At 44.6% G+C, this 23,792-nt stretch overlaps 1 protein-coding gene across 3 annotated transcripts in view; it reads right to left on the reverse strand.

The window, feature by feature from the left end:
- LZTFL1 (leucine zipper transcription factor like 1) overlaps positions 1 to 23,792 on the reverse strand; it is a 488,680-nt gene that overhangs the window by 232,466 nt on the left and 232,422 nt on the right. For 2 of the 3 annotated variants that reach the window (XM_069613358.1, XM_069613359.1), the window contains exons 5-6: positions 6,439 to 6,474; positions 4,102 to 4,173 (exon numbers count right to left, since the gene is read on the reverse strand). In XM_069613358.1, coding sequence (XP_069469459.1) covers positions 4,102 to 4,173; positions 6,439 to 6,474 — 108 coding nt within the window. The remainder of the gene's footprint in view (positions 1 to 4,101; positions 4,174 to 6,438; positions 6,475 to 23,792) is intronic. The other variant, XM_069613360.1, reaches the window with a different exon arrangement.

The raw sequence follows: 23,792 nt of genomic DNA on the forward strand, positions 1-23,792 counted from the left end.
AACTTTTCCAGCAGTTTCCCAAGGAAGGGAGTGATAGAGATAGGGCAGTAGTTGGCCAGACACGAGGGATCGGCAGAAGGCTTTTTCAGGCGATGGTGCACACGCGAGTACTAGAGAGGAGGGGAAAGATCCAGATACAAAACAGTTGTTGCAGAACTCAGTGAGCCCTGGAACGAGGGAACAGATGTTGTCCTTGATAGTTCTGGAAGAATAGGGAGAGACCTGCATGGATGAGACTTTCATAGAGCAGATTACTCTAGTGATCTCTTCTGGTGTAATAGGAGAGAAGGAGGAGAGGGAGGAGGGAGGGGGGAGGAGCAGGAGAAGGGAAAAGAAGTCAGGATTTTCTGAGTTTTAGCAGTAAAGTGGGTGGCCAGTGCAGTGAAGAGGGCCTGGGAGGGAAGATGCGAGGTAGAGACTGCAGAAGGATTGGCTAGCTCCTTGCAGATTTTGAAGAGTTCAGCCGTGTTGTTAGTAGCTCCAGAAACTCAGGCCTGGATGTGAGCCCCCTTCTTAGAGCGAGTCGAGAGACGATATTGCCTTTGGAGAAGGCGACAACTCAAGGTCTGCCACTTCCGTTCAGCAGCTCTGCACTTGCATTTCACAGCCGCTAGATCAGAGTCGTACCAACTGTTACGCTTGTTGACAGGTTTCAGACAGATACTCATGACAGGTGCAAGAGTGCTAGTGATAGCAAGTTGAAGACTGTTGAGAGCAGAGACAGTGGGGAGTCAGCGGAGGAGTCAGTGAGGGGAGGTTGGGGTGGTTTATAGTCATAATGTCGAATTACAAAAATGTCGAAAAAAAAATGTCGAAAACACATACATATAATAGAAAAAGTCATTAATTCGAAAATAAAATGTCGAAAAAAAATCGAAAAACCAATGTTAAAATAACTGTAAAATATCACATATACTAACGTTTTTTATTGGGGGGGATCCCCCACCAAACCCCCCATCCCAAATCACTACCCCAACCCTCCACTCCTCCCCATCCCCCCCAACACCCCCCATGGATATACCTTTAATTTTTTTAAAAAAGTATTTAATAAAACATTAATTAAATAATTAATTATTAAAAAACCCCATCCCAAACCCCTACCCCAACCCCCCACTCCTCCCCACCCCTCCCACTCACCATGGATATACCTTTAACCATTTAAAAAAAATATGTTTTATAAAATATAATTAATTATTTATTTAAACATTATTTCGAAAAAAAATCGAAAAAAATTCAACATTTTCGTAATTCAACATTTTTATTTTCGACATTTTTTTTTCGACATTTTGACTTTCGATATTATTGTATTCGACATTATGACTGGACACCGGTTGGGGTGAAGGCAGAGGTAAATGCAGCAGCGGAGACATGTTTCATCGGCCTGGTGACCATGAACTAGGTTGGCAGTGCTTGCTGGGGGAGGCTCGGTCAAGGAGCCGAGAGGTCCCAGGTGGTAGAAGAGGCAGGAGTGGTCAGGCCAGGAAAGCGGAATGGAGAGAGGGTCAGAGGGAAGAAGATCAGTGTGGAGGAAGGCATCTAGAGTGTGTTCGGCAGAGTGGGTAGGATGAGAACGGAGGATTGCCAGGGAGCGAGAGGTCACAGAGAGTAAAGGACGTCTCTGGAGTCAAGATGGATGTTGAAGTCGCCCAGGAGGAGGAGTTTAGAGGTTGAGGTCAGGAGAGAGGAAGAGAAGTCAGCCCATTCAGATAGGAAAGGAGAGAAGGGACCAGGGGGCCTGTAGACAGAGGCAATGATGAGCGAAGAAGTATGAGAGATGCCAAGCTTGCAGACCAAGCATCCAAAGGAGATGTAAGGCTCGGTGGGTACGAGAGAAGGGGCCCCACAGGGAAGATCACAGCTATACCACCGCCAGCCCGGTTAGGGAGGGGATTGGAGATAATTTTGTAGCCATCAGAGATGAGGGAGTCAAAAGCAGTGACTGGGCTGGCATTGAACTACGTCTCAGTGAGGGTAAAGACGTCAAGATAAAGGTCTTTGAGGAAGAGGCAGATATCAAAGAATGTTTGATAGCATTGCAAACATTAAGCGGGGCTAAGTGAAGCTGGTCTCCACCCTTGAGGATTTTCCAAGGTTGGGTACATGGGGGTGGCACACTCAATGCAGGTGGTGAAGGAGGAGCAGAGAGAGAAGAGAGAAGAAGGGGGGTAGCAGGAGTGGGAAGGAAGTTAATGAGAGATGGCAGGCGTCGGTCAAAGAGGAGGCGATTGGGTTGAGGAACCTGAGCCATGATAGTGCTATTGTGGTAGACGTGAATGATGCACCTAGAGGATCAGAAGTGAGCCATGAGTACTTCCCCATCTAGTGCCACCATTAATGGGAGAGGAAGAGAAGGGGGAGAGAGTGGATATCAGATGTGGAGTCCAGAGGTCTGGAGAGGGGACAGAGAAGAGGATATTGGTGAAGATTTGTCTGGAAGTCACACTGACATAGTGGTCAACGATAAGTAATCCAGGATTAGAGGAAAGGAGATCTTTTTAAAACTTTTTCCTTCCAGACTTCGTGAGCAAAGGAGGATAGGTGATAGAATAACAGAGTAGATAGGAGAGATGGAGAGCACCATATAGGCGGAGGAGAGGGAGCACAGGGAGAGATTGCACAGGCATGAACGACTCACTCGTTGGCCGAGCAGCCGAGGAGGAGACAGCACTAAAAATCAGCACAAATAGGAGGATGCACAGTTGTAGAGGTAGATATCAGCGACAGAGCATGCAGCAGATCAGCCATTCATTGCAGTGCCAGTAAACTGCCATGCCACAATATGAAACAGGTCCTAAGTGGCTGCATCAAAATACCAGTCTAGCCACGTAATATCACTTATCATGGGGGTACTTTATCATAGATGCCCAGTAAAAAAAAAGATCATGTCGCTAGAATGGCAGCACCAAAATGCCAGTCTAGCCACATAACAAATACCATGAGTGTTTTATCATGGATGGATGTTCACTAACACACCCCTGCCAGACCCCTTGCACTCATGCTTCATAAAGAAACTATTTCTAAAGCTTGACAAGACCGCCTACCAGCAGGACATGGTGCGGCAGGGCCCCCGGCTACGACAGTGTACACACTCCATCCCATCACCCACACAAATACCATACAAGCATGCCAGCATTTCCTACACATTCTACTCTGCAAACTAGCATGCACACATTAAAAATAGCATTTACCCAGTGGGCAAGCAGATCCTGGAACACCCTCCCTTTTCAAATGTGCACTGCACGCTTCATCACCACTTTTAGAAAGAGCCTCAAAACATACCGGTATGCCCACACATAAGCCTGCCTCTCCACTTCACTGCTACGACTTGTCTCTCAAAGTTTCTGTCCCATCCTGAAAATATTTTTAGCTTCAGTTTCAATTCACACCCTTACAAACTTGTAAGGTGCTCCAAGACCATCTGGGTAGGGCTAGCGCTCAACAAATATTCCAATAAAATAAGAAAAATACATGCAAGAGACGTAAAAGAAAGCCTTGAAATTGGGTTTAGAGGAACAGAGAATCTAGTGGGAAAATGGATAAGAGGTGGGGGTAGCAAGTTGTGAGGGGTAGTGCAGGAAATTAAAGAATTTCAGTTTTGGATGAAAACTGAGGAGATTGAGCAAGCAACAAAGACTTAGTCAGAGATAGATGCATAAAGTGAATCACTAAAGGAAGTAATTGCCCTGCACTACCCACATGCCCTAAACGCCTTTATGGTCCACAGGCCCAAAGCCAAGACCTGTGGGTAGCACTGTCATGATTTATATACTTCCCTCTAGCAGCCATGCATTGCTGGTAGTGCACTCTGGGCAGGTCTGGCTGGCCATCCTTGGGCATGCAACTGCTACCTGATCCAACCACATGGCCTTTAGGTATGGGCAGCAGAGCACATCAGCAAAGACCCAACCTAATTTCCCATTAAACCACAGATCCATAAAAATCTCCAGATTCCACGAAAACTACAGTTTTAAACATCCGAAATCTACTTTGATAAAGACACATTTCTGAAGTTCATGTTCTAACACAAAAATATAGACAAAGAAATGTTTAAAGAATCTGTAGCTTTTGAATCGATAAATCTGTAATCAAGAATAGTCTTACCTTGTTAAGAAGCTCGGCTGACCCTCCTTCATTTAGTGGGGCAAGTTTGGGCTTAATCGACTCTGTATTTGCCTAGGGGGACAAAGTTTACAGTTAGAAGATAGCAGATTACAATGAAATACACCAACACTAGATTTTCCATTCTTTTGATTAATCAAGCTGTGTGCAGATTTCTGGGGGAATTTATTTGTAAGACTGGGATCTTGCTTTATCTATACGGTTCCTCTAGCTAGCCATTGCATATGAGGCGAATGTTCTTGGGACACCCTGCTCTCTAATCCAACCAGTTTCAACTTTTAAGCTTTTACCTAAAAATCTGCTAGGCACATAAAAACAAATGTGCACATACCAAAACATGAGCAAAAACTTACATCAAATAGAAAAAGGTTTTGACACTGCCCTGGCCTCCAGATAGGATGTTTAAATGGAAGAATCCAATAACCATTTTCTTGATGCTTGTAATAAAAGAATTTTTCAGGAAGAAAAAAAAAAAGTAATCCCAAGTCTCAATGGGGACACTTTTTAGGAGGGTAAAAATATATATTTAACTCTAAAGCGGATGGCTTCTGGCGATCCATTCTTCTTTGAATCTAGTAATTCATGCAAACTAAAAGATGAATTTTACTTTTAAGTTCCTCTTCACAACACGCGTCACAAATATAGAGCTCTTTCTGACATCACTGATCTGCTGGTACCACTAACCCAAACATATCAATCAAGATGAGTGGGTGGGGAGAGGGGACACGGTTTCCTATTGTTTTGTGGGGAACATTTTCCTTACTATTTTTTTCTTGGAAGAATCTTCCTGGTTTGAAATTGAAGGGGTAAAGGTTCCCCATAGGCCACCTATATGTGGGATTGGTATTCACAATTTCAGGACACCTAATTGTAGCTTAAATATTGTTCTTTATGTAATAAGGTCTATGTTCTTTACATATTGTAGCTATTCCATTGATCTTTCAAAACCTTTCAAAACCTGTTCGCGTTCATTTACGTTTCGTCTACAACTGTACAACTACATTTGTTGAAACTGCCCTAAAGGCAGATAAGCAGCATTTAATTTCTAGTTTGGAATGTTGCTTTCAATATCGGTTTTAAATTGAAAAAAATTTAAATCATGAGCTTCGAACATTTGCCTTTTTGGAATGAGAACAAAGAAAATCAGGACAAATTTGATATAATTATATAGAATTTGAGACGAGCAAATTAAAACATTGATGCTTTTTCTGACACTTTGAAGCAGAGGTACAGAACATGCACCCTAACAAATTGAGCTCAAAACAGAACTACGGTGCCATCAGAAAACAAAATAATTTAAGACACCCATCTTAATCCCCTCAACATGTCACCCTAATTTACATCAAACAAATCCTCAGGCTCCATCCCCTAAATTGGGGAATTGTTTTCTCAACAGCAAGCGCTCCAGCTATTCTGTTATAAAAGGATCTCAGTGACATAGGATTTGTGTACCATAACTAATCTATAACCGGTTACATTTGATTTTACTACATAAAGCTGCCCACTTTAAAGTTGATTTGTAGAGGATAGCTGTTGCTAGTTAATTTCCCATTGTTGACTACCTGTTTAAATGTTGAGCGCCATTTCATTTCTGCATTTATGCAACAAAACATGCACACATTACATGTTAACTTAGATTGGCATAATCAGTTACAACCATAATATTTTAGATTACCAATAGGAAGCATAAGTCTAAATATGGTGCCGTGGTATAGTAACACCTTGACACGTGACTTTATAAATGGCATGTTGCTGAATCAACTGGCTGTAAAATCGGAAAATAGAAAGTGCATCACTGTGTTCTGTCAAATATTGACCAATATTGGGCCCAAGGTGAAAGTCGATGGAGATGGTTGCAAGTAGCAGCAATCATATTGAACCAATACATAACACTGGTTCTGCAGCAAGACTGTACAAACAGACTGCTAGAAGGAGCGCTGGCAAAATTCAAGAGTAAACACTTCAGCTAAATGTTCTGTACCTGGTGACCCTATCTGAGGCATGTTTGATGTAGTGCGATATTAAAGGAAAGGCAAAACAGAGTTGAATCTTATATACTATCTTGATTTCTGTTTTCTTACAGTGAATGGCTTTGTCAAGTCTGTTTTCTTACCTCACTGTCCTAGTCACGGGATTGCTTACCTAGAATAAGTCTGTGCCCGATCTATGGTCGTTGGACACAAATTAATTGGATTTTGTTTCTTTCATTATTTCTGTCTTACTTGATTCTACAATTCTGGCTGTTTGTCTGCAATTTTGTTATTTTTTGGAAAATCTGTAAACAGAACTCTTGTTTTGATTTAAATAATGCTTACGTACCGCCATTTGACCCCTTTGACCGTTTCGGAGGGCATGCTGATGTTAAAACAATACAAGACAATTATGAAACAAACAGTAAAACATCAGACATGTCAAAAGTAACTAAAAAACGAATGCAGTTAGGAAATCTTTTAAAATGTTAAACTCATGTAGTTCTATTGTTGTTCTCGTCAGGGACTGCTTTTCAGACTTGCCTTCTTGAGTGGAGAAGAGTGATACATTCAATCAGTATAGGAAGGTCATTACACACTTCATCTGCCACCGAACATATCAGCAGGTTGTGCTTGAATAGGGCTCATTAAGCATGATAAACATGCTCCAGTATTTATCCAGGTATGTGTGACCTCGACAGTGCAACATTTAATAATACATCCCTGTTCCCGAGTGCTGCAACAGCAACTGGGTTTAAGAGTTTTATTTGACATAAAATTACAAAATCGAAAACAACGTCATCTACCTGAAAATAGCAGACTTGTTTGCTGCTATCCCCACCGCATCAAAAGATCAACAGTGTTCCAACTCTAAATTTCCCACTCATTGCATTAGGCAAAAAAAGACAAAAGGAATGCCTGAACAGACTCTAGAATATCTGTGTGCTAGAGATGCAATGCGTAACTAGCAGAAAAGTAATTATTAGTAACCACTTTTTTGTCCTAAAAAGGGGTTAACATGAAGGCAACTTGAATAACCCCCTACTCCAGACACACACAAGAAATAATCAGGTTTTGCACATCAAATTAGGAGCAGGGTAGCAGGGGCTGACATTGTTTCTCTAACTTACAATAACGCTTATGGCTGACTAATGGCTACTTCAAGCAGGAGTCTGAATCTAATGGGACTACTGTATGCACTAAAGCCTGGGACAAAATACAGGCAACCACTCACAAAGGCAAATCGAAAAGATTGATGGATACACACATCAAACCCTTCTCTGTGTTGAAGGTGGAACTTAAAGTAGCAGACACCAACTGCACCAATGGTAAGATTTCACAACACATTTTGATACTAGCTTTGTGTAGGTGCTGCACATTATGAAAGACAAAATTTAATAGTTCTCATAATATCTTGAAGGATATACACCTGCTATTTTCCAGGGTAATCTTCATTTCTATATTGTTGCTGCAGAAGTGCAGTTGCTTAAGTGAGTTGCTGTCTCGCTGATTCGCTGTCCTCCATGTGTTTGGACTTGATTGTGGACTTGTAACCATTACCCGCAGCAGGAACGTGATTGGAGCGGTACAAGCAACTTTGTCTAAGTGGGACGTTTACAGTGATCTACGCCTGGGAACTGTTAGGAACTGGTAAACAATCCAAACATTTATACAGATTTATTTTTTCTTTTTCCAGTGCTTGCTCTGCCCTCTCCCCCAAAATTCTATATACTCACTGTGCACGCGCATCCGCGCACGCATCTGCAGAAGTGCAGTTGCTTAAGTGAGTTGCTGTCACACGTGAGAGAGGGAGGTAGAGTAAGCGTGGCGCTAGATTATTCATTTAACGTGCTTTTTGTAATGTTTGTTGTTCATTTTTTTTGTGTGATTCCTGATTGTTTGCATAAGTAGGTACCATGATTATGTCTACCAGTGCATATACTTTAAAAACTGGCATGCCCGTGAGCGTTGCCCCGGAGTTAGGGATTAATGTTTTTCTTCCCTTGACAAAAAAGGACCCTCCCAGAATTAATCCCTAAGTTACAAGTGTTTAACAGCCTATATAAGATCTTTTTGTATTCCGGAGTCTAAACAACTTGCACAGGTCCACCGTGTTTTAATTGAAAAGGACTCTGCCCCGGTTACGAAGGTTCCCTCTTCGAATCTTAGTTCAGATAATGTATCGGTGGCCGTAGTGGTTAATTTTGAAACACAAAAGGCAGTCACCTCGCAACGACCACATGTAACATCGGCGGCCTAGTGGTTCATTCTGAAATACAAGAGGCTGTCATTTCGCAACGACCGCATGATATATCCGATTCAGTCTTGGAATCGGCGGTGCTTACTCGGGAAGTCATATTCATGCAGGGAACGCAGGTGAAGGGAACCATCCAGGTTGAGCCCCTTTGTGATAGTAAACCACTGATAAAAACTCCCCTGCTTGCTCAATTCAAGCCCAATACAATCTGCGTAAATCGTATGACCTGCTAACAGTTGCTGGTGACATTGACAATGATGCTATTGACTTTATTAATACATCTAACAACATGTCACAAATCGGAGGACATTTTGTATATATGTTCAAATACAGGTGATTTGATTCAATTACATGAAGAGTCAGGCGTTCATATTCCATTAGTCGCTGAACTCCCTAAGCCTTTAAATCAGCCCACTGAAATCTCAAAAGCCCCATTTGACCTTTCCAAATCACCAATTTTGTTCGATAACTCTGACATGCACTCATTGAACACATCACTTTCCTTTATAGCTCCGACGCCACGCCGCTCGAAATTTGCAGAACTGGCGGGAGACCGATATTTCTTTATTCAAGATAGCAATTCTCAGCGGTTTTCTTTTCCAGAGACTCCAGCCCTTAATAACACACTTGGTGCAAGGAACACCGCCCTTCTTACAGTGGCGCGTCTATATGAAGTACTAGAGCAAAAAATAGTGAATCAATCGGATTTATTGTCCCAAGTGTTAAATGAGTGTTTGTCTACAAAGTGCCTGTGTGAAGCACAAAATCATCCATCGATGTCATTAGTAACACTGATAACACAGAAGCCTCTACCGGCAATACCCACTATTCATTTGGACACAAAACGGCTCACAAAGACAAGGTCCTTCATGACCATCAGCTGATTAAAACAAACAGCGCAGACCCATTACTTATGGCAGAACCCATAAAGATTCTAGCTGCGGAGTCGTTAGTGGCCCCAAATGCGGTACACCTGGTTCAAGCAACATCAACATCTATTGAGGGCGATTTGAACCAGATTCAAAATTTATTTACTTTGTTCACAAAGCCGCCTCCACTTAGTTTGGCAAGCAAACCTTCTAAAGAAAGGAAGAGAAAAATTTGCGCCACAAAAGCATCTCAACTTGGTGCTCAAAAATCTAAGACACAGCGATTTATTAAATTATGGATTAATCCAGCTAGACCGAAATCAATGGTGCCCTTGCCATTTGCGAGTAAACAAATCCTCGATGATTGCCAAACCAAGAATGCTGGCAGTGTAGTCTCGGAGTATCAACCTCTGGATGATCTGGTTAATATGGTGAACACTGGCAGGGTGCCCCCTCAGACAGTGTCGCAGGTTACAGACTGTCAGGCATCATTTGTGGAACCTAAATCAGCAGACCCTGACTGTTCCAAGTATTCATCAATTGATAGAAGAGATAAAAAACTCAATTGCTCAATATATGAGTGACAGCCAGACTTTCTGCCCCTCAAATAGTGAAAAGCAAATTCAGAAGGCAACTTCCCCTGTCTTTACTCCTCTCCATGAAGGTTTGGTATATTCACAAACAGGGCAGAATCCCATAAATAACCCCTTGAATACAACGAACATGTCAAAAAAACACTCCAACAGAGGTCACACTAATTCCAAACATGCAGCAATTGAGAGAAGAAATAAAAAAAAACTCTATTGCGCAATATATGGGCGACTCGCGGTCTGCACCCCTGCCAAATCCCAAAAAACGAGCACAGAAGGTTCCCATCCCACCCTTGACTCGTTTGCTTAAAGGCCCAATTTATTCACAAGCAGGAAGTATCCATTCTAATAATACTTTAAGTATAAGTAATTCCATAAAAACCTCTGGTAACACGTCCAGTAATGTGGTGATTGGGCAGCCCAGGAGTAAAGTCTTGCAATATAAAAACTGTTATCGATTTCTAATTAAATGTAGAGACCATCCTTTTAGTCAGTACGATCTTAATCGAGCAAGTATACTAAATATTTGCAGAGATGTACCAAGTCTGGCGGATCTAGCTTCAACAGATATTGAATTAGTTGAATTCATTAATGATCGTAATTTAACAGGAGGCAAGATTATTTATAAAATCAGGAATTATTGCCAACATACTATGGGACGCCAGATTGTCATTGTTCAACCTGGGATTTGCCTTGATCCAAGACACCTTGGTAAATTCCTGTGACAATATTCAAGAGTCAACAAGCATGAGAATATACAATACGACAAATCACTCCCAAAATCCAACTCATGATAATAATAAATCGAATCCTTGGAATCAATGTAGCCTTGATGGAAGACTAACAATTCTTGCCAAAGGAGACGGTGTGCCTAGTTTCCTGGAATACAAGGGGCCACAGGCATTTTATCAACTCAAAGGAGAATGAGTTGAGTGCCTGTGACATTATAGTGTAGCAGGAAACATGGTTAATTGAAGCCCCGACATGGGACGCATTTGACATATTCATGGTACCGGCGATATGTAATAAGAGGTCGTCCCATGGCAGGCCTCTTGATAGCTATTAAGAAATCCATGCATTTTAAGGGCAGTGCTTCTATTTCCTCTACTCCTTATATTCAGAAGCTCAAACTTCAGAGAAATAAGTTGACTTTTATCATCATAAATATATATTGGGGGAAAGCCCATCTATCGTCAAAAGAGTTCTTTGAACATCTTAGTTGCACACTAGATGAAATATCTCCTGATTCGTCCATCAATCATACTTTAATTATGGGAGATCTAAATCTTCATCTAATGGCACCTGATAAAACCCAGGTCACACCAGATGAACTAGAATGGGAGCAGTTAATGCCAAGTAGGAATTATGTGATGCTAAATGGGGCCCTAAAGGAAGATATCCCCCCGTTAACTTGGCGGAGAGGCTTGCAAGAAGCCAATCTTGATTATATTTAAAGTTACTCCAAATTTATAGACATGGCGTCATCATTAGTGATCAAAGCCTCTGATCATAGCGACCACAAACAACTGTGTTTATCGTGGAATTGGCCTTCATGTCAATCCATGATTTTTAGGAACAGTAACCTTGTACACATCAAGTCTAAGAACTCATGGACTCGCATTGCATGGACATAGTCTAAGTTACACAAATTTGAACAACTACTCATTAACAATAATATGCAGAGGAACCCTCTAGAAGAAGGATGTTATATTGCCTCAATGCAAAGATTTGCTCAGAAAAGACTACGTGATGGGCAATGCAGCCATAGGCATTTACATGCCTTTGATCTCGAGCTGAAACAGAAAAAAGCTGATTTAAAGAATTCAAAATATATTCCTACAAGTGGTAGAAACATCCAGATGAAAGCCTTAAAAGCGGATTACAAAAAATGGTTTAAGGGGGGTCATAAAGTTATCCGATACCAAAAAGATGGGGAGTTAATGATGGCCCAGATTAAACCGAAGTCAACACGGGGAATTTGGGCCTTATTGGACAAAGCTGTACACAAAACGCAAGCTTCGGTTCAGACAAACTCTGTATCTAGCAGACCTGGAGCGAATACTTTGGCTCTGTGTATCAAACCCCACTCCCAGGATGTGATCTTAAGTTTGAAGAATCACAACTTGGTCATAACTTTTTCTTTGACAAGGATGATATAAGAAATTGTATATCTAAACTGAGTAGATCAAGGGCGACGGGGCCTAATGGCCGGTACATATCTATTCCTAGGCTTACAAGTGCAAGTGGGTGCACTCTAGCGTGCTAAAAACACATGTTGAGCCACTCCGGGCTATCTCTATGTCTGCCACTGTTCAGATGAAATTCTGGACATTTTAATAGGTTTTCTCCGTCAGGCAGGTACGAGTGTGTTTCTTAAAAGACTGGTGGGAGTATATTGTATTCTCCAGTGTGTTCCTCTTTTACAAAGTTACGTTGAAGAATCTTGTAGGGCCCTTAATGTTTATTTCTCCAGGGTCCTAATGTGGAAGATTCTGCCTGTGCGTCTTTTCTTGGGCACTAGGTTAGGTCTCCCAATAGCCCACATAGACAGCCTGGAGTGGCTCAACATGTGTTTTTAGCAGGCTAGAGTGCACCCACTTGCACTTGTAAGTCTAGGAATAGATATGTACTTACCCTAACCCACCCTAATAAAGAAACTGTGCGTTCCCGAGTGTGATCATAGTATTGGGCAACCCACAGTAGGAATACCCACAACAGTCCCTTGCTTTTTGTAGGGGCCCAATGGCCTCCATAATTCTACAATGAAATAAAGCCCACAAGTTTGGTCCTCAATTTTATACCAGATATTCAGACAAATTATGAGCACTGGATCTATTCCCCCTTGTTGGAAAAAATCTTATATTCTGCCCATCTTCAAGAAGGGGAATAGAGCAGATCCTAAATCATATCGGCCCATCACCTTGCTCGATTGTCCTGGCAAGATCTTTGCGTGGCTGGTATTGCAAGAATTTAATAAATGGCTATCCACTACAAATTTGAGGCATCCTTCCCAGACAGGATTTATTCCTGGTCTGGGGGCTGCCATTAACTTACTCACTCTGACCTCCATTGTTCATGAGGCAAATCAACGTAAACAACCATTGTACACAGCTTTCATAGACTTTCGAACAGCATTCGACTCAGTTCCACTTGAAATGTTATTTAAAATATGAATACATCATAAATGTCCGTGGTTTATATTGAAATGGTTATACGAATTGCATTCAGGTACATACATCCAAGTTTGTTTAAGTCGAGAGGGCCTTTTATCCGATGCAATAATGACTGATCGTGGGTTGAAGCAAGGCTGCTCGTTAGCCTCTGCTTTATTCAACTTTTATATCGCGCATATAAGCAACAGCTTTGAAGGTTTGGAGGTTGATGCGCCCAGACTTAAGGGGACAACCATTTGTTTATTGCTATATGCGGACGACATGATCTTGGTATCCAAGTCTAAGAACAATGTTAAATGCATTAGAGAGCTATGTTAAAAAACAAACCACATCACTATAAATACAACAAAAACAGAAATTGTGTAATTTGGGAATAAGAAGCAAAGATCAAAGTGTCATACATGGTCGCTACAGAACACTAATCTACAGACTGTCTCGAGTTACACCTATCTGGGAGTGTCTATAAATAACCATCCTCAAGATCTTCCATATGAAATCAGCTTAAAAAAATAAAGTGTCTACAGCATTATCTCAATCTAGAGTGATCAGAGCAAAGTACTGTAAATTTTCTTTTGCCCCCATTAATTTTGTACAATAAGCAAAAATTTACTCCGGTTGTGCTGTATGGCACAGAAACCAAAAGCTGGAAATCTTACTATAATTGGGCAAAATAGAGGGCCTTTATTGGAGGGATGTTTTGCTACTACCAATGTCAGAACCTCTTCCAATGATTCGCCATGAACTTGGCCTGATCTCTCTTTATGTTGCATATAAATGGAAAATCTGCACCTTGTACAGGAAATGTATTATGATTAACAATGACAATGGTCTGCTAATTATAATATCTAATTATATAAACACATCAGATAATATATTTGCCAGACAATGGAGATTCAGGGACTTGAACATTTTGCATGATGCTGATATTTCCATCAATCTTCTTATTGAAAATCCAAATAAAGCGAAGGGAAAGCTCCATGAATATGATTGGATTCAGACTCGGGCAAAATGTGCATGTTTTAAAAATGTTTACGATGACCCATTTTTGTTGAAAAGATTTGGCATAATAGCTCCATACTTGTTGCACTCTCCAAATCCATACCATCGTGCAAACTTCCTGCGTTTAAGGCTACATTTATGGCCCACCAAGGAAATATTATGTAGATGGAAGAGAATGCTGCCAGCAGAGTCAAATTACCAGGTTACTCACCGTAGTGACCACCTTACTCCTAGACCAAAGTCCATAGTCCATTTTCCTCCATACTTATGGGACATCTCTCCGTCCTGTGGCACGGGACTGGAGCACTTTGTAAAAAGCATCCACATTTTTTCCAAAAATGTGTCCTTCCTCTCTTTCTTGCGCGGGGCCCGGCACACGGCCGTAACCCTGCCCACTTTGGCTCCGCCCCACGCATCGCCCATCTGTCCTTTTCTATCGCCGGGTCAAAGACGCATTAGCAATAACAGAGGAACCTTATTAGAGGGGACAGCGGGCGGGCATATGGAGGAAAGGGGACTATGGACTAGGAATAAGGTGGTCACTACGGTGAGCAACCTGGTAATACTCCTATGTCCCGTCCCCTTTCCTCCATACTTATGGGAGATTCCCAAGCACTCCTTACAGGAACTATGGGTGGATGGAAATACCCCTTACTGAAAAAGGTTCTTCAGTACAGCCTGACCAAAGTGAGCGTTAGCTCTTGAGCTCATGTCGAGACAATAATGCTTACAGAAAGCAGACGAGGAGGCCCAAGTAGCTGCCCTAGCAATGGACTTCCAGGGGACATATTTCTGAAAAGCAACCGCGGCTGCCTTACCCCGCACCAGGTGTGCATGAATACCCTTAGGAGGTTTCAGCCCTTGGACGGTGAAAGACTCCGTGATGCAGGGAGCGATCCACCTAGAAATAGTTGCCTAAGACGCCTGCCTGCCCTGAGGGTTACCGAAGGTCACAAAAAGTTGAGAACTCCTAAGCTCGGAAGTCCTGTCCAGGTAGAACTTAAGAGCTCTTCGTACATCAAGACAGTGTAGAACCCTCACAGCCTCAGAGGCAGGGTTCGGAAAAAAGACCAGTAGGGAGATCGACTGATTCAGATGGAATTCGGTCACCACCTTCAGTAGAAAGGCCGGGTTTGTCCGAAGGACTACCTTGTCCTTGTGAAAGACCAAGAAAGGATGGTCCACCGACAATGCCTGGAGCTCACTCACTCTCCTTGCTGATGTAACGGCGACCAAAAAGGACACTTTCCAAGACAAGTACTTGAGGTCCACCGTAGCCATTGGTTCAAAGGGTTTATGACAGCACCGTCAGGACTACATTTAGGTCCCACGGCGGGTGCGGACTACGAACCGGAGGGTAGAGGCGTGTCAACCCTGCAAAATGCCTCTTAACCACTGGGTTACTCAGAAAATAAGAGCACTGGTCTGTAGAAAGATAAGCGGAAACCGCTGAAAGGTAAGTCCTGCATGACAGAACATGAACCCCTGACTCTGCTAGGGAGGACACGAAGGACAGCATTGTGGCCACCCTTGGATCCAACTTCTTCTCCAAACATCAATGACAGAACCTGAGCCATTTACTCTTGTACTGAGATCTGGTCGAGGGTTTCCTGGCTGCCTGGATAATGCGCATGTTATCCGTAGACAAATTCAGATGCTCTAAAGACTTGAACTCAGGCACCATGCCGCCAAGCTGAGCGATTGTGGTGAGGGGTGCCACATCTGCTGTTCCCCTTGGTGAAGAAGATCGGGAGTTACTGGTAACCTGATCGGCGGATACACCGACAGGTGTTGAAGTTCTGAGAACCAAAACCTGCCCGGCCACCACGGAGCTATGAGTAGAAGGGAACAGTTCACTGAGTTCTTCAACTTCCAAATTGCACGGTGAACTAGAGGCAGAGGCGGGAAGGCGTAAGCTCTCATGTTGTGCCATGAAATCTCGAGAGCATCCCCCAGAGAGGAGGCTCCCAGCCCCCCTCTGGAGGCATACTGAGGAAGCTTCTTGTTCACCGCTGTAGCGAAGAGGTCCACCTCCGGTGTGCCCCAACGCAAGAAAATCCATGAGAGAACCTCCGCCTTCAATTCCCACGCGTAGCTGACCACTGTCTGCCGGCTGAGGGCATCCGCTGTGACATTCAGCTGGCCCGGGATGTGCACTGCAAGCAGCCAGACACCATGAAGCACGGCCCACTCCCAAATCTGGAGAGACAGGTCCACGAGGGGGGGGAAGACTTCGTTCCCCCTTGCTTGTTGATTTAATACATTGACACCACATTGTCCGTTCTTATGCGGACCACCTTGTTGACAATGAGCGGACTGAACGCCCTGAGCGCTAGGAAGATCACCAGAAGCTCCAGATGATTTATGTGGAGGAGCCTGTCCTGGGGCGACCAGAGGTCCGAGACCTGAAGAAGATCTAATGTCGCATCCCACTCCAGAAAGGAGGAGTCCGTCGTGATCGTCACCGTGGGGACCGGGTCATGAAACCCACGCGCCCCCAGACAGGTTGCTGAGAGATGACCACCAATCCAGGTCCACTCTCATGGAATCCGGAATCATTATCGCCTTGGAATCCGGATCCACTGCCTGACGCCATGAACTCGGAAGAGCCATCTGGGTCCGTCTAATTTTGAGACGAGCAAGAGGAAGAGCCAGTACACACGAGGCCATGAGGCCCAGAAGCCTCTGGAACCACCAGGCTGACAAGCTGTCCGACTGCGCAAACATCTGACACGTGGCTAACAGATCCGCCATTCTGTCCGCGGTCAGATACACTCTGCAGTTGATTGTGTTCCAACGAAAACCCAGGAAAATCAGGTCCTATGAGACCGTCATGGAGGATTTCCGCCAGTTCACTGACAGCCCAAGATGGAACAGGAGCTGAAGGAGAGACTGGAGATTGCCCGCTGCCGCCAGCGGACAAGGGCTGCCTAAGAGCCAAGCGTCCAAATATGGATACACATGGATACCCTGGAGACGAAGATAGGCCGCAATCACCGACATCTTCGTGAAGACAAGCAGCGCCGAGCTGAGGCCAAAAGGAAGCACCCGATACTGGAAGTGCTCCTCTCCCAAAGAGAAGCGGAGGTACCTCCTGCGTGGATTCCAAATCAGGATATGCATGTACGCGTCCTGAAGATCCACAACGCTGAGCCAATCGCCCCTCTGTAAGGAGGTGCGTATCTGGCTGGGCTTGATCATATTGAATTTCTCTTGGGGTAGGAAAAGATTGAACTGGGAAAGGTCTAGGATGGTGCACCGTAAACAGTCGGGAGTAGAAGCCCTCCCCTCGCTCCTCAAGGGGAACGGGTTCCACAGCTCTGAGGTCCAGAAGTTTCTGAACTTCGGCCTTGAGGGAGGGTGAGCCCGACAGCTGAAAAGGAGGGTTGAGGGGTGGGGTAGGGAGTAAAGGTAAGCGGAAGCCCGCTCGAGCGACTGACAAGACCCATCTGTCTTCTGTGATGGTCTGCCACGCCTCCCAATGAGACGCAATTTGTCCTCCCACCGGGGTCTCGTGAGAGCGCAGAAAACCCTAATTTGGCAGGCTTATTGGTGGGGGTGCCACCTGAACCTGATGAGGAGGCTGAGGAGCGGGCGAAAAACCGCATGCGCTGTTGTCTACGGCGGGTATTCCCCACAGGAGTATCCACTCTGCGAGATTTGTGGTCGAGGAAGCCCCTAAAACCAGCGGAGGGTCAACTTTGAGACAACGGTCTCTGGGATTTGAAAGGAGCTTTGACCAGAACAGACAATGATTTAGCCGTCTGAGTGCTATCCTGGGTCTTGGTGAGCTCTACATCAGTAGTAGAATGAAAAAGCTCCTTACCATTGAATGGAAGGTCCAACACCTTGTCTTGCACTTCCTTAGAAAGTTTAGTGGCATGCAGCCACGCCTGCCGTGAGGTATCAACCCCCAGCATCAGGCCCCGAGCCGAGGTGTCTACGTGATGAGCCGCAGCCTAATGGAGATCCTGGGCCAAGACCCTGACGTAGGAAAGGCCTCCTTTAAAGTCTTCCAACTTCTCGACCGGGATGTGCTCCTCAAACTCCGACAGACCTTTCCACATCCGCATGTTAGCTCCCGCCAATATCAACTCAGCATTTGCCTGCCTGAGCTGCAAGGCTGAGTTGGCAAAGATTTTCCTCCCTAGGGAGTCAAGGAGCTTGTCCTCCTTTCCCCAAGACTTGAGTAGCCGTTGTGGAAGAGGATGCTGCAGGTCTGGATTGCAACATAGCCGCAGCCACCACTGTGGAGGAGGGCCACCTCTTCCAAAAGATGCAGCCTGTACCTCGCGTCAATCTTCTTATTGACAAAAAGTCCTGAGTGGCTTTACCCAGACTCTTCGGACCTCGGCCAGAACGTCCTTCTACAGGAACAGGCCGATGCGCTCCAAGGGAGTCAGGGTGAACGCCCCAGAAAGCACGCCCTCCTGCGGAGCGGGTGCCTCGGGCACCGGAACATCTAAGAAACTCATCATGTCCAGTACCCGGTCATGAAAGGCTCTGATAGAGCGGGGAAGGTCCTTGTTGTCCTGATCGCCTTGAGGATCATCTGACAGGTCTGGATCCTGCTGAGCCGTGTCAGGCACTGCCTTGTCCACTGGGGACAATGGAGGCAAAGGCAGAAGAGCCGGGGGAGGCACCACAGGCAAGGAAGGCGCCGGTGGAACCACCGGCGGAACCACTGGCGGAACCACCGGAGGAACCGGTGAGGCCGGCGGCGTAGGTGGACATCTCTCCTTGAAAAGCCCTTTGAAATATTCCCTCATGGGGTCGGTGCGCACAAGCGCTTGAAATTTACCGAAAAAGGCATCCTCCGGAGACCGTTTCGGAACCGGAGGAGGCCTCTCATGAGGTGGACAAATCCAGGGACGTAACGGGGAAGGGTGCCACACCGGCCCCTCCACCGACGTATCCACATAAATCAAAGGTGCCGCCCCCACGGGCAATGACACACTGTGCGGAAGAGGCATCCGGGGGTGTGAAAACAAGGAAATATGAGGCAGGGTAACCAAAAAGGAAACGCACCAAACACAGGTTACAAAGGAACATACAAAGTACTTTATTTTATACTGAATCCAGTTACAAAAGAACAGAACAAAATTCAGATAGCTATCGACACTCAGTACAACACAGCGAACTCCGGCGTGGTTAAGTGTGCTCAGTGTGTGCAAATATTCATTGAAACAGTCAGGCATTTATACATTTCTCCAGTCTGTTGTCCAGCCTTTCTTCAGGTTAACCATTCCATAAATAAGTTACTGCTCTAGGGTCCCGTGCCAGGTCAAATCTAGTTCATCTTAGGTTTATACATTCACAAGAAGAAATGGTAATAATGTATGCTCTAGGCCTAACATTACAATGCGGGACTTAATTTATACAATATAGTTAAGCAGGTGTTCTCATTCAATTATAGATCAGTTTCGGTGATACAGGTAATCCATTGCACACAGGTCAGCAGAAGGACAAGGTCTCAGCTCATGACCCTAACAAGTGGCCTGCAGGCAAGTTATACATTAGCTGTACAGAGGTCATGACAATCGAGTTCTGTTCTGAATAACATAGGCTACCATTTTAGCTCATATGGTGACTTTATAGAGCAAGAAAACCTAAAATGGCGGCTTGACCCAAAATGACAGTTTACATGATTTCTAAGGTCAGGACCTTGCAATGCGAGTTTATTCACATGTAGTTTATAAGCAGCTTGCTAGCAGCTTGGCGTAGGCCAATATACATATATTCATAGCAATAGGAAGCACAATATAATTTCTAGTTTGACAAACCCTCCTTTTGGCCTATGCCAAGTGCTAAACTACTTCTGATCTCCCTGCAAATAACTCCATGTGTCATCGTCCATACACCCTGAATAGCTGTCAGAAATATCTATCGCCATTAGATCTTTCACTAAGATCTCTTTCAGTACATACTCCTTAGAGGTTTTATCCGGGGCATACACTTTATGTCCTATTGTACCTATCGCCTGAGCGCAACATCCCCCTAGCATTGAACATATACTTGGTAGACATTGGATACAACAACAAAGAAATAGCAGAATTCCCAAAATAATCAGCAAGACTGAAAGCACTTTCCAACCCCAAGAAGTCCCAGAACCAAGCGCTAAGATCCCAATTTCCCTCGGGAACATGCACTTCTGAACTAAGAATGTGCAGATTCTGTATTGCCTTAAAAATAGTTGGGGCGGAATCCGGTACGAAAACACAGCAAGCGGACCCCACTAGTTTTCATACTCCACCACGTTCAGCCAGAATGACATCTAATGCCATCCGGTTCTGAAGCGCTACCAATCTGATCGCTTTCTGCTCTAAAGTCATATTATAGAGTATATATGTGGTCCGGTTGATGGTTCTCTCCAGTACTCTCGCTAGTTTCCTGATATCCTCGGAATTCACTATCTGCCCAAAGAATGGAAGGAATGATTTCACTACATCTCCTAAAACCTGTGCTGGAGTGTCGCCATTCTCGTCCCGCCGTGAACGAGCCTTTGAAACCTCTACAGTATGTGCTATAAACACCCCAGGTAACAGGATTTCTAGATAACAAGTTCCCTGCCAATCCCTGGGCAACCATGGAAATGCTACATTACCGCAAACAAAATAGATAGGTTCGCCTACATACAAAGGTCTGTCTTCCCCAGTCAAATTTGCAACGTTGGCACAACCTTTAAAATCTCCCATTGACCGGGTGCCATTCCTCTGGATGCAGAAAGAAACTGAATCGGGGCTATGGTTAACAGTATAAGAAGGAGGCACGGCATCCTTATTGCCTATTGGAGCCATTTTAAAGGAAATCAAAGATTGGAAAGGACGAGACAGTCTATCAGAAGGCCTAATAGAAGCAATATTGAGCTTACTCCTATTTGCGAAAAGCGAGCATCCCAGGTGAGTCAGAACACGTTTCTCAAAACTATTCAAATTAGTGCCATCAAAGTTCCCTGAGATGCTATCGTTCCATCGGCCAAAGAACAGTGCTCTAAGTGAAGCATAACAAGCAGTTGTCAAAGGTAAAGGTGAATATACCAACCTAGCCCCTTATCCCCATGTTGCGGTAAATGCGAGCAGATCCAACAATTGGTTCTGTTAAAGATTGCATGGGTAGCATTCATAATTAGAAGTAGAGTGTTATTTTGATAATTCCGTCTATGCAAAATATCTCTAGGTGACAAGGTATGTAGTTGCACAGAAGGAGTGGGAACAACAGTTATATTTTCAACAGGTAGGAAATCATTCAAAGGGTACATTCTCTCCAAATACCAAAACCCACAACCAACAGTTACTAAAAGTCCTGTGATTATCACCAGTAGACAACAAAACGTTTTCGGGGCCCCATACATATCTGCTCATTGTCTCTCCTAGTCACATTTTTGTCCAAAAGTTCAGTACGAACGGTAGCGGATGCGGGCATTGTCGTCTTCAATCGAGAAACACCAATTGTTTGTTTGCTGGCGGCTCCGGTCGCACGTCTTCTTAATGTCTTTTCCCACAACCCTTAGCCAGCAAAACCCTTTATGCAATTGGGCCAAAAAATGGCAAGCCCTCAAATTCTTTCAATTGTACAGCAAGAGCCGTATTGCAAACCTATCTCCTTGGGCGGAGATTATACTTCACAGTTTCCGGTGCAAAAGAATCAGCAGACAGGATGTTGTCACTTCCCACAGGAAGTGGCGAGTGAACGGAAGTTGGATCAGAAGATGGATGATCCACAAACGATGCAGTGGGAGAGCAAGGGGGCAAGATGGCCGTTTTGTCGGGCCTTACAACTTCCGGAACGGCCTCCGATACTCTCTCTGCACCGTCTGCCGTTTCGGGTACGTTGGTTTCAATGTCGGAAAGGGGTTCTGCGTCTTCTGTATCGTATGGCACTGGGTGTGGGATCCGTTTGGTGTGGCTGCCGTGGATCCAGTGGCGACGTCCTCCTACCCGCACCGCAGTCTCAGTGACCAGGAGCACCTGGTAGGGGCCCCTCCAACGTGGTGCGAGGCAAAACGCTCTATCGAAGGATTTAACGAGGATCCAATCCCCTGGTCGTAGACTGTGACCGGGGCCCTCGTACCTCACCGGCAATGCCGCTCGCACCTGGTGATAAATTGAAAACAGGTTTTTAGTCAATTGGTTACAATAGTCAGAGAGAAGTACATTTTCTACATCGCGCAATGCGCAGCTTTTAGGCAAACCCCAAATATTAGCAGGTCTCCCCATTACCACCTCAAAGGGAGAGAGCCCAGTCTTAGTTTGAGGGGTTGTCCGCATTGAAAGTAACACGATCGGTAAGGCATCCGGCCATTTTAGTTTGGTGCCGGCACACGTCTTAGCGAGCTTGTTTTTTATGATACCATTGTGTCTTTCCACTAATCCGGCTCTCTGAGCATGTCTGGCCGAATGGATTAGTTTGTCAATTTGCAATGCCGTACATATCTGTAGAATTACAGCAGCGATAAAATGCGGACCATTATCCAACCAGATAACTCTCGGCAAACCGAACCGTGGGAAGAATTCCTTTAACCTGGTCTTTGCAGTGGTCATGGCTGTAGCGTCTTTAACAGGGAAAGCCTCAACCCACTTACTAAAAGGCGCAAATGACCACAAGGACATATTTTAGATTGTTACATCGCTCCATTTCAATAAAGTCAAAGTGAATCACTTCAAACGGGACAGAAAGAGGCCCAAAGCTACCTCTTGGAGTTGCTGTCCCCTTTCCCACATTGTGTTGTAGGCAAATCATGCAATTTTGGACATAATGCTGGGCAATTTTTGAAATCTTATCATTTACCCAGACTTTCTCTAACATTCTCGTGATCGGTTGAGCGCACACATGTGTGGGACCGTGTGCCATGGTAACCATCGTTACTATATAGGCTTTAGGAAGCAACAATTTCCCTTCAACCATGTCCACCCAACACCCATCATCATCGAGTTTCTCCAAGCCCTCAGCCCACCTCTTGGATTCTTCTAATGTGGCATCGGCTTGGATATCCCGTACAGACCCAACACCCTCATCCATTGCATAGGCATCTACAGTCTCCCTTGAAACATACATCTCCGTGAAGAGATCAGAGGCAGTTTGTCTAGCTATTTGATCAGCGAAAGCATTCCCTTTCCCTACATCATCTATAATCTTGCGATGTGCTGCACACTTAATGATTGCTAACAGACTAGGGAGCGCAAGCGCTGAAAGCAATTGTACTATCAGGGAGCCATGTTGGATCTTGGTGCCATGCGAAGTTAAAAACCCTCTCTCTGACCAAAGTCTCCCAAAGTTGTGAGCCACCCCAAAGGCATACTGGCTATCAGTATATATGTTTACTGTTAGCCCTTCGGAAAGCTCACAAGCTCGAGTCAATGCTATAATCTCTGCGGCCTGCGCAGAGTTACGCGTAATTCTCTTGGTCTCCACAACCGTACTCAATGTAGTGACTGCATAAGCAGCTGTGGATGTACCATCCAGTAGTTTGAAGCAGGAGCCATCACAAAACAGCTCCCCTTGTGGGTTATCCAAAGGAGTGTCCCTCAAATCAACTCTGCCTTTTGTATCTTGTTCAGTAGTATACAGGCAGTCATGTGACTCTTCGTCACCGCAAACAGTATTTTGCGGGAAAGGTAGGAGTTCAGCCGGATTAAGAACGCAGCACCTCCTAATTTGAATGTGGGGAGCAAACAAGATTAATTCATATCTTGTCAGTCGTGCAGAAGTGAGGTGTTGCGTTTGGGTTTTGTTCAATAGAATATCTACAGAGTGAGGCACCATCAGGGTTAAATCATGGCCTAGGACCATTCCCTCACTGTTTTACAGACGCAGCA

The sequence above is a fragment of the Ambystoma mexicanum genome, chromosome 5p (genome assembly GCF_040938575.1).
Source record: "Ambystoma mexicanum isolate Mex_15411 chromosome 5p, UKY_AmexF1_1, whole genome shotgun sequence".
NCBI lineage: Eukaryota > Metazoa > Chordata > Amphibia > Caudata > Ambystomatidae > Ambystoma > Ambystoma mexicanum.